This window comes from Dysidea avara, chromosome 4 (assembly GCF_963678975.1).
Source record: "Dysidea avara chromosome 4, odDysAvar1.4, whole genome shotgun sequence".
Classification (NCBI taxonomy): Eukaryota; Metazoa; Porifera; class Demospongiae; order Dictyoceratida; family Dysideidae; genus Dysidea; species Dysidea avara.
In genome coordinates, this window is record NC_089275.1 from 31,885,855 (window position 1) to 31,905,496 (window position 19,642).

The window sequence follows — 19,642 nt, forward strand, 5'->3', positions numbered from 1 at the left end:
TATTCGAAATCCACAAAAATTCACATTTGGAAAGGGTTTTAACGCATTTGATATTTGGAGCACCAAGCAGAAATCAGGTCAAGACCATCATGTATTGGAAGGTGTTACAATCAGAGACCGATTCTGCATGGCCACATCATCAGCAAAAAAAAAATCATTGTAGAGAAAACAGTAGATATGGTAATCATTTAGCTATACCATCTGCTGTTTGCTCTACGAAAATAGCTACAAGGGCTGTTCATCTAATTCGGGGTGTGTCTTAACCAGGATATCTTCGTATCATGCCGGAAATCTTTTAAAAATGATTATTTCACTGAGGGGTGAGGTGAGGCGCAGATACTATGACAGAGTCTATGTTTCCTCGAAGTGGTACAGGAAGAAAACCCACTAGGGTCAGTCAATAATTGTTAAGCGATACTGTTGGCATATGTAGTGAGGTTATAGCTAATGTTAGTACAGTTTCAAAATGTGTAATCGGTACGCTCTAGTGGCGACTCTGTACTAGTCTACTAGCGAGTCGCCTTGTAGCGTGCGTCCTATCGATCAATATCGGCCTGAAAATTGTTTTACTGACGAGATAATAGTTCCTCTTGCGAGTTGTACATTTTCGAGTAAAGGCGAGACGTTGTTAACAAATTAAAGATGTACTGTAATGAGGCGTATAAAAATATACGGCGTAAAAGACCAGGTAATTCCCAAGGCGGTTTGTGGTCTAATTAGCTATCTAAGCAATAAATTTTATATATCAGGGAGCCCTCGCCTACGGGTTGGCAACAATAGTAAGGAGCCTACCAATGGTCTATAGTTGTAACGTTGTAACTTTAAAAAGGTGGGTTTGTTCTCCGTTTGGGATATAGCTCAGATACATTACCAACTCCGTTAAATTTACGTCGCTGGCATATACAAACTGGTGCAACTTGTTCACTTTGTTTGTCACCTCGTCCAACTTGTCACCATGTGCTAAATGGGTGTCCTGTGGCTTTGCAGCAAGGCAGGTTTACTTTTCGTCATGATGCTGTTTTATTATGTTTGATGTCTGAGTTGCAAGCTTGTTTGGATAATGTAGAAATATTTGCTGATTTGGATGGCAAACGTGCGTCTGACTCTCCTCCTGCCACCATTCCCCCTGCTGTACTAGTGTGTTCTCACCGACCTGACATTGTTATATATAATGCAGAAATGAAATCTGTTGTACTTCTGGAACTTACCTGCCCATTTAATTCTCGTGCTGACCTTTCTGCTGCACGAGAACGTAAGCAGGAGAAGCCAGAATATCTGCAAATTATTGCTGAGCTTGACCGCTTGGGTTTTGTTAGTCATTACCACACAGTTGAAATTGGTTGCCTTGGCCATTACCTTACAGAGACAGTAACATCTATGAAAAGAGTTTCAAATCTGAGTTTTTCCAAGACGAAAGCATTGCTTGATAGAGCAGCTGCTGTGGCTATAACTTCCTCTCAGAGAATCTTTTATGCACGTAGTAATCCAACCTGGACACTTTAAGTTAAGTTTTGTAGTTAATTATTTTTGTATGTATCCTTGCCATGCCTACGCGGATCTTATCTTTGTAGTCGCATGTGTCCGAGGCTCTGTATGTAATTTTGTCATTTCATCATTATTCTGATGGTTTCAAAAAAATAAATAAATAAATAAAATAGCTAGCCGTGTCGCTAAATTTTTGCTCATAGCTAGCTACACGTAAAATGGGCAGAAATGTCTAGAATGTTGTCCATTGCTTTTTAGGGGTTTTGGTGAGCCAGTGCTCTATACAAAATACTCTTGTTTAAAATGTGACTGGATCTACGAAAACCGTTCTTATCGCCCAAGACAGGAAGTTTGATTTTTTCACACAAACACAAAGCTTAATGAATGCACTATCAAGTTTCACTGCCACAGTCGACCAGAGTAAAGTGGTCTGCTTTTGCTGGCTGCTTTTCTAGAGCACAGTGGCGAGCCGTACGAGTGGTCTGGGGTCTTGATGGAGCCCTGGCCGACCAGGAGATGGCTGTGTGTGGCTGTACAGCTCTGTGGTGTTGGACAATGACCTGTGCTGTAAATTTCCTTTCATTTTAGCCAGTTCTGAGCCCTGAATGGCCTATAACTTGGCCTAATTCATCCCAGCACGTCTCTTTTCAATTTTTGAACACCATCTTGCCCGCCTTCCACGGCCCCCGCCTTCCACGGCCCCCGCCTCCCACCCTTCTGGAGCTCGCCTGATACAGACAACCTCGGTTTAAAAACTATCTAAAATGGCGGGAAACTTAGCTGTTGGCTACTTCTTCAGTGGATGATCAGGAAGGTAAGAAATTGTTGTGAAACGTGTGAAAATTTGGTATGCGTAGCTACCACCATTGGCCAGCTACAACACACAGAATATTTAAAACCGACGTTTCTCGATACTTTTAAATGGGCGATAAGAACGGTTTTCCCAGAGACAGTCACAAATAATGATCCTGGGGGAATTTTAAAATTACAGTGTAGCTAATGGAAATAATTTTTATTTAGTGTAACCTTGTGTATATAGTACTCTCATAAACACTTTATTTTTAAAAATCCATCATAGGATAGTGCACCAAACAAATAAGCTACTTGTGTTGCAAATTCGCTGACTAATAATAGCATAGTAATATTGAAAACTACACAGAGAAACATGTCCACCTAACATGTGCTGGGTCGTTCAGGCAAAGAGTACGGGTAAATATTTTATTTGTTTATTTATTCACGATCATTATTCCTAGATACAATATTACAGAATTAAAATAGCTATGTAAATAGTGTGGTAGTGTTGAGGGTCAGATGGCAACCTGTACCAAATAATCTTATAATTGGCATAACATACCACACCACAGACACATTTGTAGCAGGAAACATCATATTCCTCATCCCAGAAACTCTAGAAATGATCCAATTGTTTGAAAAATCACTGGTATTGATTGTGCCAACTCTCCAATGGAAGATTCACAGTGAAAGAAATATGCAAACTTTATGGAATTCCAGATGCTAAACCCAGGATGCTGCCTGATGGTATCACTTAGAACCTGGTGCCTCTGCAGAGGTTCTCAATGGATAACATCTTAAATCTAAAGGACAATGTTAATGTCCAGGGTAACCTACGGGCTCAGACTCATGTACACTATCTCAGAAATCCAATTTGAAATCCATTAAATATTTAGAATTTTTGGAATCTGGAATTACCTACAAAATACAATTATTTTTGTTTCCACATGTTCATGCACAAGAATATTGAGGGTGACGACTAAACTCACAACTGTGAGATCACCACAAAGATGGGCTTTTGGAGGCTGACTATAGGTAGTTACTACAGCAATTCAGAGTAATTGGCCAGTGGAAATTTTGTAAATCAATCTGTACAAAGTATGCTTGTGCTCCTGTCAAAGCTCCTCTGGTCCCGTTTTCTAAATTCTCATTTCCAGCACAAGCAGAATGTATGTGTTATTAATACACAAAAAATTGAAATTTTCAACTGGAGTAGGGACCATAGCACATAGATAAAAGGTAGTGAAACATGCACGATAGTAAATCGCAGTAAAACAACAAGAAGTGTTACTTCCCTCCTGTGTTCAAGATACTGTAATGGAAATGCACAGTAGGGATATAACACTTCTTATTGTTTTACTGTGATTTAATATCGTGCACTACTCCAGCTTGTTTCAGTACTTTTTGTTGATGTACACCTGTATGGTCTCTACTCTAGTTGAAAATTCCAAATTTTTCTGTGTACTTGTTTGTTAACTTTTTTTTGTAAATAATTATTATGACTGGTGAACCCACGCATGGCGCATCAAAAGAAAGAATGACGCCACGCACTCCAGCGATCAATTATTGGCTGAAAAGTGAAGTATTCATTATGCTTCGTTGTCAGCTATGTACAACTCATTACACAACACTACAAATCAAGAACTGTTCAAAAAGTACCGCTGCAATCAAAGTAGTCACTATGAAAATACTGATGATTTCTGTTACGAAGGGAAGCCATCACATGCTATTGCCAAATCGACACCTTTCACTGTCAGCCAAGATGAAAATGACACAAAGGAGGACACTGGTAAGTCCATGGAGAATACATTGTACATAATGTGGTATGCCAAAAGGCACTTCTTGGACCAAAGCGACATCAAACAGTGAAAAAATCAAGCCTGTAGCCTTAGCAGTTATCGAGTTACACTTGTCTGAGGCATCAGTTAGTAGTTGGTTACTCAGTCAGTCACTAGAAAATTCCATTTAATATAATACGTTTAAATTTCATAGCAACTTGTTGAAAGCATTTCAGGTCGATCTTAAGGTTTGTTTGGGCTCAGTTTTACCTAACCAATACCTTTTCATCTTCATTAGGGAAAAGTGAGGCTGGTTTTTAGGTGATATTTTTCATGGGCCATGCCCAAACCTTTGTGGTACCTATACAGTATTATTGTACTGTATGATACTTAAATATTAGGAGTCTCATACACCTTTTTGGGGTTGTGAACTGCACTAATGTACTGTATCAGTGGCGGATCTAGAAATTTTCAGAAGGGGTTTCAGGTTAAGGAAGTTTTCAAGATCCAAACTTTTTTGAAAGGGGAGTTCCACTCTGGAATTGCAACTTCAGCCTAGCTTTAAGTCAAAGACCCCAAAAAAAGTAACTACCTGCTGTTAACACCATAGTGATGATTTCAAAGGCTAAAGCATAAAGTTTGGCCAGTAGAAAAGTCCTGATATAATACACTATGTATAACCCTTGGTGATTTTATCACATACACAAAATGTAAATAAATTAGGGGCACGCACACTATTTTCAGAAGGGGTTTCAGCTGAAACCATTGCAACCCCCCTGTATCTGCCACTGTGTATAATATGCATGTGCACAGACACCACACACAAACACACACACTTCTCTCTTCTTTACTTCCCAATTACGGGTTACACGGCCTTTGAAGAAACAGACAACTGCAAAGGTAGACTGTCACACTGCAAGTGCACACCTGCTTTACTGGCAATTGTCATGGCACATCCACACAAAAACCAGAGAACATATTAGAGTTCTAGCATCAACAGCATAATTATGATGCTGATATTGTGACAAACCCACCAAGCTACATCTTTGATTCCCTATTTAGGTGGTCTTCCTAGTTGACACCAAGTAGCATAAGCAACTGAATGCTGACTGGTATATATATTTTGTGAACCGATATTTTCTGTTGACTGCAGGTGCATGTAAAGTTGACCACCGAAATGACATGGAGTTATCTGGAAATTTACTACTCAAAGATTAGCGCATATTGAAGAAATGATGGCATGCAAGAAGAAAAATAAGAAAAGAGAAAGGAACTTGAATGAAGTACAGAAACCAATTAAAAGGCCAATGAAGCTTCGACAATGGATTGATGATGGTATGGTACACACCAGCGTTGAAACCGGGTCACTACTGTTTATTTATTTATTTATTATTACTGATTAGCTCAGGAAAAATTTAGCAATTACAAACATAGTTACAATGATTGCACGCGTACAGAAGTTAGGACTTATAAATTTGCTGGATTTCATTAGTAAATTGGTCAATGTTATCATGATCAATTAATCTGGGTGGTAAAGCGTTCCAATCAGGAATTGATCTGAAATAAAAACTATGTTGGAATATGTTGGTGGATGAAGTAGGAAGAATGTAACATCTAGGATGATATTGTCTAGTGGCTCTTTCCATTTCTAAATAGTAGGATGGGATAGATAAAAGGTACTCATTGTGGAATAGTGTTTGTAACCTACATATCTTATGACGTACTTGGAGACTTGGCCAAGAAAGCTGTTGTAACATATTTGTGACTGAACTGTATCTACTGAAATCATTTAAAACCCATCTTGCAGCTCTATACTGCACTTTCTCTAACTGTTGGATATCAGTTTGATAGTATGGGTCCCATACAACCACAGCATATTCCATTACAGGACAAATCATGGTGTGGTAAGCTGATGCTTTTACTTCTGGTGAGCAACTACTAAGGTTCCGTTTGAGAAAGTTTAAAGTTTTAGTGGCTTTAGCAGTTGTGTTTTTTATGTGAGATGGCCAAGATAGTTTATTATCTAATAAAATTCCAAGGTAGGAGTGTTCACTAGATGTTGTTAAATTGCAATCATTCAGTTTATACTTGAATAGAATAGGTGATGAAGATCTGGTGAAGCGCGTAATAGTACATTTTGTTACATTAAAACGTAGTTGCCACTTTATTTCCCAGGCAAATAGATGGTCGAGATCATTTTGTAGTTAAATAGCATCTTCTTCAGTAGTAATAGTTTGCAATCATCAGCGAATAGTCGTAACGGTGAACTTATGCTCTCTGTGATGTCATTAATGTATATGAGAAACATCAAGGGACCGAGGACGGTACTCCAGACTGAACTGACACTGATTCAGATGAGGCACCATCTAATACTACTTGTTCAGATCTTTGGGTAAGCCAGGTACTGATCCAGTGACAGATGTTATTAGTAATGCTGTAATGTCTGAGTTTTACAAGAAGTCTCTGGTGTGGGACACTGTCAAATGCTTTTGCAAAATTGAGAGGAATAACATCCGTTTGTTGGTGATGATCCATGGAATATGAGAAATCTTTTAACAGGGAAATAAGTTGAGTGACACAGGAGTGCTGAGACCTGAATCCATGTTGGTTTTCAATGAGTACATTGAAGGAGTTCAGATGTTGTATAATAGAATGATAAATAATGTGCTCCATGGTTTTGCAGCATATAGATGTTAAGGATATTGGATGATAGTTGGAAGCATGAGTTCGGTTTCCTTTTTTGAAAACAGGGCATGCATTAGCCTTTAACCAGTCTGATGGTAGCACACCTGTATCAAGGGATTGCGTAAAAATGACTTGTAATATAGGTGATATTTCATTGGAACAGTGCTTTAAGATGAATGAAGAGACATTGTCTGGGCCACTAGCCTTGTTGGTATCTAGTATAGGTAGTTGATGTTGTATTCCAGTAACCGAAAAAGTTATATCAGGCATTCCAGGTAGTGAGTTATTACTTTGGTTCATAATGGGAACATTAGACAGATTTTCCTTGATGAAGACTGACTCAAAGTGCTTGTTTAATACATTTGCCTTTTCTTTTGAATCATAGATAGGTAGTCCATTCGTTACCAATGTGGAAATGTTATGATTATCTTTTCGTTTGGCTCTAATATATTTCCAAAATTGTCTGCGGTTTCCACTAAATGAGCCGTCATATAATTTGCTGAAATAATTATTATGTGCTGTTTTCAACATACTGTTTATAGAGTTTTTCATCTTTCGATAAGCATTCCGGTCTTCACTAGAGTTTCTCTTTCTCGCTCTGTTATATAATTTTTTACACTTTCTCATGTTCCTCTTACTTTCTTTCTTTATCCAAGGCAAGCTGGTACGGGAACGTATAGTTTTGTGTGGGACATTTTTAGAGACAGTTACTGTAATTGCATTCTTGAGGTCACACCAGTTTTGTTCAACAGATCTAGAGTAAGGATCACTTTCTAAAAATTAATGATGTTTGAAAGCTGAACAAATCACCTTTGATGCTTTCAAGGTTGGCTTTATGATGTAAGGCTGCTTTGTGCTCTATTTTATTATAAGTGGTTTTACTTTCCATGTCAACACAGAAGACAACAGCTTCATGATCAGACATCCCTGGGATAATACTTAGGTCTGTGATATTAGAGTAAGTAGAGAAGACAAGGTCGAGTATACTTTCCCGTCTAGTGGGGGATGTAACAAATAGTTCTAAACCAACATCATTGGCTATGTCCAGAAATAAGTTATTCAATTCACTGCCATAAGTAGGATACAAACTAAGTTGGCCACTACCATCACACCAGCTAATGCTGGGAAAATTAAAACCACCTGTGAGTATAATATTCGGAAGTTTTTGGTTTGATTTATAAGACTGTTTAGTGATGTCTGTAAGTATAGTTGACCCGGATGACCGGATAGCAATACAGGTCAGATCCCAATGTGACCCGGATTGACCCGGATTAATTAAAGCAGAGGTGTGTGATAAGAGCTATGTTTCGAGTAGTCTCGCGCAAGCAAGACTACGTTTTGAGCGTTCGGTTCGTGTTGAGTAAACAAGTAGTTTAATATGTGATAACTAAGCCGGTAAGCTTATGATTTAAAATGAGTCAGTTAGTTTGGTTCCACGTAGCTGCTGTAAGTTTACAGACAGCAATTGGGTGTGGCTTTGTGCATTACCTAGTGTTACAATTTCCTGATATATTAAAGTGGGTATGGCTCACAAAAGTACTTATTCTGCTGCAATACTAGACTATATATACCTCATACAATAATCGATTAGTGGGCGTGGCTCCACGTAAGCTTGTAGACAGCAACGAACACAGTTTCATGCTATAGACTGCACTTACAAAATAAATGGGCATGGCTGAGCATATGTTTGTAATGCGATAAGTGGGCGTGGCTCACGAAAGAGCTACGCGACTATCGCTTATAAGTTTCCACGTCGTCAAACAAACAGTTTCGTTTCTCACGTAATCCAATCCAGGTCAGACCCGGATAATTTATAAACTGAATTGGACTGGGATGACCCGGAGAAAATGTGACCTAGATGACCCGACCCGGTTTCAACACTGGTACACAATGAATTCCATACAAACTGGGATTGTTGGCATTATTGAAGCACAAGAGAGCCTCCTATTCTCATTAATGCATCTCAGAAATCATTCAATATCTTTTATGAAACTGTGTGATCTCCTCTGCTTTAATATAGTGACGCTTCACAGGATCGATAGTGGGTTTTAGTTTTGTAAATTGAGCCAAAGCATAGATCATGGAAAGATAGTTCATTGTTTTACTGAATGAAGAAGGTCACAGGTTAGTTTATATTGATCATGTTGTATTCAATAGTCACGTGGTGATGTCCAGACACTGGGCGTAGCGCTTGATTGATTTGGCCACTAGTGTTAATAGTATTCACTACTTTAGTTTATTTATGAATAGTAAAGTAAGTACTTTAGTGCACTTGAATCGTCTTTATATTGCTGTTTTGACACCTGGTGCGATTCACACATGTAGTGACCGGGCGTGGTGCTTAATTGGCTAGGCGATTATAGTGCTGTAAACATATTCACTGCTTTAGTTTATTCATGGCTAGTATAGTAAGTACTTTATAGTGCACTTAAGCTTCAATATGAGCTGTTCAGATCGTGTTTTGGCTTCCTGTGTGTAATTGCGTACCCACAGTTGAAGCGATCTGCATGCTCATGACGATATACTTACATTCGGCCTCTCAGCAGTGCATTGTCATTGCTCTTATGATGTTATCCACAATTGAAATTCACATGGTCCCATATAAGTACACTCCCAAAGCATTCCTGCAGTTTCCATGCACACTTGCAGGTGAGTCACCTAAGTGAAATATTTTAGTTGTAACATGGGCACTTGTGCTTTGCCTGAAATATACGCACTCGCACTCGGGCAGTGCCCTTGTGCTCGTGCATAAATTTCAAGCAAATCACTTGTGCCCATGTCACAACTACTACATAAACACCTGCTAGCTCAGATTGTTTGAAGTGCCCAGACTTTATATCATGTCTGGAAACTTCAATCAGTCTGAGCTAGCAGGTGTTTATTAAACACTTATTTTGACAGCACTACTTCCAGACCTTGATGATACTTTTTGTATTGCAGAGATTTTCACTGTGAATACTGTTAGTGGTTCTGTGAATTCTGTAAGCACCGTTACTGGCTCTGCCAACACTGTGAGTTCTGTTACTAACTCTACCAACACTGTGAGTACCTTTACTAGCACTACCAACTGTTATGCTCTACCAATATTGCATGTGAGTGCTGTTACTGGCTCTACATATACTGTAATTACCATTACTGGTTCTACCAACACTGTGAGTTCCATTACTGGCTCTACCAACACTGTGAGTACTCTACCATACCAACACTATGAGTACCTTTACTGGCTCTATCAACACTGCAAGTACAGTTACTGGCTCTACCAACACTGTGAGTACCATTACTGACTCTACAGGCACTATGAGATCTCCTCTTTCAGAACTCCTTGTATATCCAACTCCTACACAAAGAAACTCAAAACCAAAGGGCTGTGCTCAAGTTTTGATCTAGTGCAGAACCAATCACTTTGCTGGAGGAGAAAGCCTGTAAGAAGCAAGAAAAAATAGAATTAAAAGATGAATAGAAGAAAGAAAGGGAGGCACAGAACGCTTTTTGGGATGAAGAAAAGGAGCATGGGACTCAGCCAAGAGAACAGCAGATGGCAGGAGAATAAAGAAAGAAAGGAGTTTGGGTGGAAAAATCAAATTTAACATGTAGTCAACTGCATGGTATTCAGCATCATGAGCTTTCAGAGAATGAATGTGCAGTTTGTGTTTTGGTTTGTATGATGAACCAGTTGAGGGGCGAAGGTGTATTAATGAAGACTGTAATGTGTGATCCACACTGACTGTCTTGAAGATTGTCATGGTGTGTTCATGTGTTCCACTTGTGAAACACTACTTATGTAATACCCTTATACCATTTACACACTGTGTTGAAGAATCCTCCATTAATACATGTTGTAATTATATCATACATACAACAGTCATTAATTATTAATGTCAATTAAGATGTGCTGCGTTAGTGAATCATTGGAAGCCTGGGAATCTCACTGCACCTGTGGGAAGCCCCACAATAAAAGTGGTTATAGTGACTATTAAACTTACTATACTTACTTAAATCATGAAAACTGTATTAATCTAGCAATGAATAGTACACTGGATGATGTTGAAAGACGTCTAACGAGGTGAATGTCTCTACTGTAATCCCCACATATTGGCTGCCTCCTGAAGTTCTAAAATGCAGAAATGCACATCGCTATTTTTAGAAACATTATACAGATTCCTATAGTATATACAGCGTGATTAGAACTCCAACATGCAATTGTTATAGCAAAGGGGAAAACTGTAGGTGGTCAATGTAAACTGAGTAATTGAAAAATATATAGCAGTCAACTTAAAGTATATGTTGTCAACCACATGTATGAATATCAGATGGTATATGGTAAATGCTAAATTTTGCCATGCAGTAAGTGTTAGTAAAGCATAGATATAGACTCTTCTTGTACTAAAGATGTTGTAAAACAAATAATCTTTATAGTGTCCTTAAAATAATTTTCATGGATGCTGCAGAAGGTAAACCACTAGTGATTGACATTTGGCTTCTTACACTATAATGCTTGGGTGGAATCCAGGCGGCCTGCAGATGAAATCTTGATGGGTTAGCTTTTTTATCCCTTATACAGTAAGTATTTGTCCCATTTCACTTTAGGATACTTTACTCAAAGATTCATGCTTTGGTTCTTAGGCTAGTGGTGAACAACTTGTAATCAACAAATTTGTTATGTTGTCGATAAAAGTCACAAGTTTTGTCAATAGTTATATGTACTTGCTGTTTAGGAGGAAAACAGTCAGGTAATTGATGCTGCCAAGTATGGAAAGCTGCAAGTTCTTTTAGACCTCTCATCAAGAGGAGTTGATGTCACTGCTGCTCGTGACGTGGTCCGTGTACAATATTACAGTAATACGTGTTGTATGTATCATACACAATTGTTTGTAAGATGGTCTTTAACATGTGTATAATAGTGTTATATGTGGACTTGATATAGTTTAGCCATTAAATTTTGTGGTTGAAAGCAGCTACCCACAATAATATAAATATTATATTTTTGAAATATGTAGGCAACTTTTCTGTTATTAACACTTCACAAAAAATGTGTTTCCTGGGGTTTCAGCCATAACAAATTGTGACATTTCCTTGAGATTTTCAGAAATTCATCATCAGCAATCTGCAAACTTCCTAGTTTAAAGGCAATGTAAATGGAATTGTGCAAGGAATTGTCACAACTAATTTACATTTCAGTAATCTTTTATATAGGTAAGTACCAAATTCCATTTAGGAAATGTGAATGAAGTTTGACAGTTTTTGTGGAAAGTGTGTACATTGCTGAGAATTTCATTCAAGTTTCAGTATAGGAACATTATGATACATGTTTTGTGCAGTGTCATTTTATGCAATACACGCAATTTTGCCTTCGTAGCTTCCGTTACCACAACCATTGAAACATGATACACCCCTGCATGTATTGCGATGAATTTTTGCACAATGTAAAAGCAATAAAGAAAATCATATTATTTGTTAGAATATATCCAGAATAAATTATGGTAAACAAAACTATGATACTATAATATAATGCTGACTTGTTATACATATGTACATACAGTCAAATCTGTCTAATCAAGTCATAGTATAATAATTAAAATCCCCAAATGTGTCATTTGTGTACAAAGTGATCTGCCTAATGTAGCCACCTGCTTACTAAGATCTGTAAATATTGGCCCAAAGGTGGCCACAATAAAAAGGATTCCCTGTACCATAATTTCAATATCGCAATGTTGTCTTAATCAAGAGTGGTTGTGCTATTGAGATGTACATTAACGTATAATATTATTATGCCAGTGTAAATATTCATATAATTGTGTGAATGTGACAGAATTACCTGTACATTACAGTGGGATGATTCACCATTGCATAAAGCAGCTCGGAATGGTCATTACAATCTAGTAGCTATGATGCTTAAAGCAGGAGTTCCAGTGAATCTGAAGTCCAAAGTAAATTGGCTATTGAAGTAATTTATGTGAATGCACATACATTGCATATGTACAATTGAATATACACCCCATATCATTATAGCCCACTAGAGATTATAATGTAACCCAGTTAGGGAAAACCAGTTTTATTTCCTATTTAAAAATTCCAGTTTTAAGTATTCAGTGTGTTAATTAATTGTAGCTTGACAATGGCTGAAGCTATGCATTCCAAAATTTGGCATGTTTTATGTACACCGATTCCTTACCTTTCAGAGGATCCACTTTACAAGTAGCCAACAGCTGCCATTTTAGATAGTTTTTAACTTGATGTTCACTTTATCAGGCAAGCTCTAAAAGGGGTGGGTGGTGGGGGCGGAAGGAGGGCAAGAGGTTGTTTATAAAACTAAAGAGGAAAGCGTAGAGATGAATTGGGCCATTTTATGGCCCATTGAGGTTTCAAAACTGGCTAAAATGAAAGGACATTTAAAGCACAGGTCTTAATTCAATACCACGGAGCTGTACAGCCACATCCAGCCATCCCAATTACACGTAGAACCCCAGACTGCCCATATGCATCACCACTGTACTTGAGAAAATAAGCAGCCAGCAAAAGCAGACCACTCAAGTCTAGCTGATTCATGTAACTTTGTGTTCTTAGTGAAAATTTATATCTGCTCTCTTGGGTGATAAGACCAAGTTTCCCAGACCAGTCACATGCACATATTATAGTCAAGTTATGCAATGGCTGGTATTTATGTATGTAAAAAAATGGGCAACCATAAGTAACTGGCTGTACTCATACCAGTATTTAAGAATCTGTAAACAGCCAGAACAGCTGATTCTCAGAGTTTGTTTCACATTTCGAAATTGCAAAAGCCACCAAAGCTAGCTACTGTAAGATCGGTGATTAAAAACAAATATGATAAGTAATTTTTGCAGCATCCAATAAGGCATTGTACCACACATTTGAAAGTAACCATATATCATCGTTTAATTTATATAACCATTCTCTTAAGTTTAGAATTTATTCACTATTGTGTATACTGTGTGTCACTGCATGTATAACTAACAGCTCTTCAGTGTTTGCTACATATATACACGTATATTGTGAATGCAGGATGGAGGTACCCCACTACATCATGCCTGCAGTAATGGTCATATTAATTGTGCCAAGTTGTTATGCGATCATAAAGCAGAAATAGATATGAAGGATATTGTAAGTCATGTATCTGTTTGAATTGAAACCTTGTAACAATTGCAATAAGTTGTGAAGTTTTATAATTCCAGCCCCAAAATGTATACATATTGAGTAGAAAACGTTTAGTTTTCTGTTACTAACTCACATCTTTTACAAACCATCAACACATAACTTAATCAAATACCAGAGTCTTCATGTCGCCTCCCCTAAAGTACTATGCTATGCAGTGCATTACTATCAATGCATAACCACAGATACCAGTTTCCTTCAATAAAGTTATACCTATAATTAATAGCCATACCACGGTATGTAAAAATACTGTTATACCGCCCAGTTTGTGTGTGCGTTTGTGTGCGTGCATGCATGCATGTGCGTGCGTGCGTTTGTGTGTGTGCATGCATGCATGTGCGTGCGTGCATGCGTGTGTGTTGTGTGTGTGTGTGTGTGTGTGTGTGTGTGTGTGTGTGTGTGTGTGTGTGTGTGTGTGTGTGTGTGTGTGTGTGTGTGTGTGTGTGTATGGGCACACATGTGTGCAGCTCAGGTCCCTGCTTTTTTGTCTATGGCCTATCCATGGGTGTTCGCTCACTTGGCCTAGAAAAAATGCTTCACTGTTAAAAGTGGCTTATTAGCCTTATTAACAGTTTGAGTGATTATAATCGGTCAGCTCTATAAATTTTTGTGAGACATGGTACCAAATATAACCATCTTTGGTGTTAATGTTACAAGCCGTTTTTACCAGTGGTGAAATTAAGTTACCCAGTCTCCCTTGGGTGACTACTTTCTGTGAAGGGTTGGGGCAGGGATGAATATCCCTGTACAGGCATTCAGGAAGTCAAGAATAGAGTGTGTGATTGCGTGCACATGCACATTGCTATAGTCTATCCAGTTGTATAATTGGGAGGCACCAACTGGCCCACTTTGCCATTCTTGTCTCACTTGGCAGTGTCAGGGTTTTGGGTTCTGCACCCTCTATCTGTATATGTGACCGGATCTGAGAAAACCCAACACAATTGTGCAAGCCTAAATTTACAGTAGAAAGCATTGAGTACATTGGGTGAAATACCTAATGTGTATTATTGAAAAAATTCCATAAATTTTTTAAATGCCGTGAAGAAAGGGACTAACAATAAAACCTTGGATATCATCGTATTCGCCGGCTCAAGAGGAGTTGGAAAATCTTTGTTTTCTTGCAGTAGACCCAGGGATACGGAAGATATGAGCATTTGTTTACATCACGTTAAAGCGATCATACACAATCGATTTCTTTTCACGAATTTCGCCTTTGTATGCAGTGAAGAAGGATGAGTAAAGGAAAAACTTACCCAGCAATTGATTCCCCTGTTCATGGAAAACACGATGATGAAAATTGTACGTAGCTCCGTACCTTAATCCATTGGTAAACGTTACAGCCGCTTTTGTAAGCACCAGTAATTTATTTCCCTATACTTGCTGTACAAAACGATTTTTCTGTTGTTGCTACTTTGTAGGGCTCTATCTCCTAAAGTTGTTGGTATATAAGGCTGAAACTTTGCCAGAGGGTACAGTTGGCTAAGTAGATTATAAATATTTAATAACCAGGAATTTGAAAAATGCGCGATTGTGACAGGGTTTCACAGGTCCGGTCACATATGTATGCGAGAGTTGGACAGTCTTTCTACAGGTTACTGGTTCTGCTCCAGATGGATGCCCCAGGTGTACTGATTCAAGTATGTAAGTGGTACACAGGTACCCTATTGCTGATTCCCTGTGTAGCAATAGCAGTGTTTTGCATTGCTGCCAGTTGCTAGTGTGTATGTGAGTGTGCGTGTACGAATGCATACATGCATGCACATACATGTACATTTGTGCCTTTAGCTCTGTATGTAGCTGTTTCATTTTGCAGCTTGCATCTTGTATGTACTGTTAGTGGTGCCATACTACAAGCCACAAGTAACCTATGAGCAAGAGTTTACTTCAAATTACACAAATTTATAATGCTTACTACGTTCACTACTATACCACCATACCATACACAATCACAAATAGGGCAAATTATAAAACACTGTAAATTTTGCAGAATTAATGAATCTTTGATACATAAATTTCACCAACTTTAAATACAAAACATGCATGTGCTACATGTTTGGAAGTCAGGGCATTGCTACCCTTTATAAATACTGGGTTTGCCTTGTGTTGGAATATGGTTCTATCCTATATTTTGTGACTCATCTAAATTGTCTAGATTGGTTTCAATCTTGTGTTGACTACATGTGTGGATTTACATTTACATTTTTGACTAATCAAAATGCTTCAATTTTGGGTCTCACGTGTCACCTCGTGGCTGGGGAGGGGTATGGAACTTTGTAATCCTATCCTAAGTTTAAGTCCTCACTTAGGTCATCACAAAGATTACATGGCCTCAATTAGTCACCTATGTCTTCGGAACCCTTGCAACTTTACAGGTACCACTGTGGTAGACTGTTTACAGATAGACTGTTTCCATCGCAGCTGGCAAGCAGTAGTTATCAACCAAGTATTTTATTACAAGGCAACGGCAATGACTATTGTAAAAGACATGCAAAGATTTAGATGACTCTGTAATAACTGTATGTATGTAACTAAAACAACGAGGTTTATACAAAACAATGATAAAAGTAATTTAAAATGTGCTCCTGTGTAAATAATTTATTTTATTACATAGTATGGTGATACTCAATTGACTTGGGCTGTTACTCAAGGACAAAGTGATGCAGTGAAGTTCTTGGTACACCAAGCCAAAGCTGATTGCTCTAAGGTCCCTCAGGTACACTAGTTATAAAATCCATTTTGATAACTGAAAATTTTGGCAATGTTAGTGTTGATTGTATTCACACATTTTTCGCCAAGTATTGTTTAAACTATTACTACTACAGGATATACTTTAAGTGATTTCTGTGTAAGTGCCAAGTGCTTGTATAGTTCAACTTTATTATGCCACAAATGTGTTATTCTAGGATTGTTTACGTAATGCATGTACATTGTTGTATATACTGTATGCAGTGTACACTGTATTGCAATACAATAATGAAACAGTCATATTGATGAATTGAATTTTTATTTGCATTGTAATTTAAAGTGTTCTTTGTCTGACTGAAACCTGTTTTCATAACTGTTGAGGACTGCTTTATTATTTTGAATTACTGTGTATTTTGAAGTGATAATGTCTAGAATTATTATAGTGAGCTGATGTATGCATGTATAATGATTAAGCAAATGCAACTATTTTGTGAACAGAAGTGGCAGGAATCACTGACTGAGCTACTAAACAGAAAAGAGGGGGCAGCCAATAATGAGAATCTATCACATGAACAACAACAAGGTACAGTAATATTGTGTGTAAATCTTCACAACCTTTCTTGATCATATGTATAGGGTGCCTGGTTCAAACACATATACACACACAGACACATACACGCACACGCATACAATCACCTACAATCTAAAAGGCCTACAGCAGCTGTGCAAAACACAGCTACTGCCACCCAGCATACCAGCACTGGGATGCCTGTGCTCCACTTAGGCACTTGAGTCATCCCCAGTAAGCACCAAGTACCCATCGATGTTACAGCTGGGTGGGCTGCTTCTCCAAATGACACCAGGTCCCCAATATACAGCTGGGAATACTGGAGCAATGTGAGTAAAGTTTCTTGCTCAAGAAAACTACGACAAAACACTAAATTAGCATAATCATGCATCAAACCTCAACTTTTCGAACATGTACACACACAGAGGTACACACACACACGCACGCACGCACGCACGCACGCACGCACGCACGCACGCATACACACACACACGTTCCTACAGCCCCCACGTTTTTTTTCTCAACATTTTAGTTTTACTGTAGACAGTTAACAAAAGAAACATATTAATGATTTGTGTGGCTTCACAAGTAAAATGCTGGGTTATTTCTGTCAATGCAAATTCCATGGTGTTTTATGTCATTTAATGTGTTTGTGGAATTATTATAAAAGTCAACACCTTCTAATAGTAGCTACTGATTTACTATTATATAAGGTTTTGTTTGGTGTTGGCCAAATATTATATAAAGGTATGTACGCATCATAGAATTTATTGTTTACATTTGTTTCATGGCTTCCATACATAGCATTCTGTGGCCCAAGTATTTGTACAAAAGCATGGTAATAAACTTTGTGAAGCACATACTTGCTCAGATGAATTGTAAAATTCCATAAGTCTTGTAAGGAAAACAGTAGTCACTTTCAGTTCAGTTGGCTAAAGCTGTAGCAGTCAGCTAATGATATTATAGATTTTTAAATTACATTTGTTGTAGTAAATTTTAAGTCCATGCAGCTGTTAATTACATTACTTCTCAATAGGCAAACGATATGTTTTACAGCCTCCTACCATACAGTACAGTAGTACTGTATATTAGGAATCATGGAGATTTGGGTTTTCCTAGCCAAAAAAATTCACCTAAAAACCAGCTTCACAACTCCATCCTGGCACCTTGGCAGTATTGGTTAGATATAGCCAAGCCCAAATGTGCTATCAGTACTATCCTAAAGGCTTCCAATAAATCGTTACAATATTTTCAAAAAAATTATTCAACGTAATTTTCTGCTGACTAACTGCCTTATACCTTCAGGCAAGCATAACTCAATAACGGCTAAGGATATGGGCTTGATTTTTCCACTGTTCGACGTTGCTTCGTCCCGAGACATGCCTTTTGGCATACCGTAGTACGTACAATACACGCATCATGGACTTACCTTTGTCCTGTTTCTGTCTCATTTCTTTTTGCTGACAGCCCAAGGTGTCGATTCAAAGTAACGCGATGCATGGCTTCCCTACAGTATGTTTGTAAATGGGCGTCCGTACTTTCAGTGGTGAGTGAATTGATTACAGAGACGATTCTAACACTGTTCTTCATTTGTAATGCTGTGTAACGGGATGAACATAGCTGGAAAGTGGAACGTAATGGCTGCTGCACTTTTGACGCAGTAATTGATAGTTAGGGCTAGGGACCCGCCAATTATGCTGGCATAATTATGAGCATAATAGGTGTCTGAAAGCATTGAGCATAATGCTAGCATAATAGGTAGAATATTTGTGTAATAGTATGAATTCTTGCTTATCAAAATAGCTATCACAGAAAGATCGATATACTCTAATAGAACAGTCAGTAACTCTAATAGAAAAATCATATAGCTGACTGTTCTATTAGAATGTATCGATCTTTTCTGTGATATGCACTTTGACAAGTAAGTTTGTGCTGCAGCCACTTATTATTTATCCATAAATTGGAAATTATTAGCAGAGCATGAGAACTGAGGCATAAATAATTGGGCATAATTTGAGCATAATGGGTAAGTATTGAGCATAAATTTAAGCATAATAGGTAATTTTTTTAGCAGTGCAGCATAGCATAATAGGTAAAATTATGAGCATAATCGGCGGGTCCCTAGTTAGGACATGCGAAATGTAGTTTCGTGGTGACTGGATTGTTGCAGAGGCACTTCTACTCTTTTTCATCTGTAGTGTTGTGTAACAAGCTGAACATAGCTGAAAGCGAAGCGTAATGGCCACTGCGCTTTCGAAGCCGTACTTGATAGCTGGGGCACACGTTCAAATGAAAACATTAATTCTGGCACTATCCTTTCTGTTGATGCGCTATGCGTGGGTTCACCAGTCATAATAATGTTACACAAAAAGTAAACGAACAAGTTTAGGGAAAAATTAGGAATTTAAATTCGATTAGGGGTCATAGAAAAAGGCAGGGAAACATGAAAGGTCGCCTACACCTCCAGATATACTAG

General features: G+C 38.1%; 1 protein-coding gene across 2 annotated transcripts in view; it reads left to right on the forward strand.

Annotated features, from left to right (window-relative positions):
* Nucleotides 1–285: 285 nt before the first annotated feature.
* Nucleotides 286–19,642, forward strand: part of LOC136254687 (uncharacterized) — a 29,058-nt gene continuing 9,701 nt past the window's right edge. For both annotated transcript variants that reach the window (XM_066047404.1, XM_066047405.1), the window contains exons 1-6: nt 286–392; nt 11,456–11,557; nt 12,569–12,667; nt 13,764–13,862; nt 16,525–16,626; nt 17,097–17,181. In XM_066047404.1, coding sequence (XP_065903476.1) covers nt 342–392; nt 11,456–11,557; nt 12,569–12,667; nt 13,764–13,862; nt 16,525–16,626; nt 17,097–17,181 — 538 coding nt within the window. In that variant the 5' untranslated portion in view covers nt 286–341. The remainder of the gene's footprint in view (nt 393–11,455; nt 11,558–12,568; nt 12,668–13,763; nt 13,863–16,524; nt 16,627–17,096; nt 17,182–19,642) is intronic.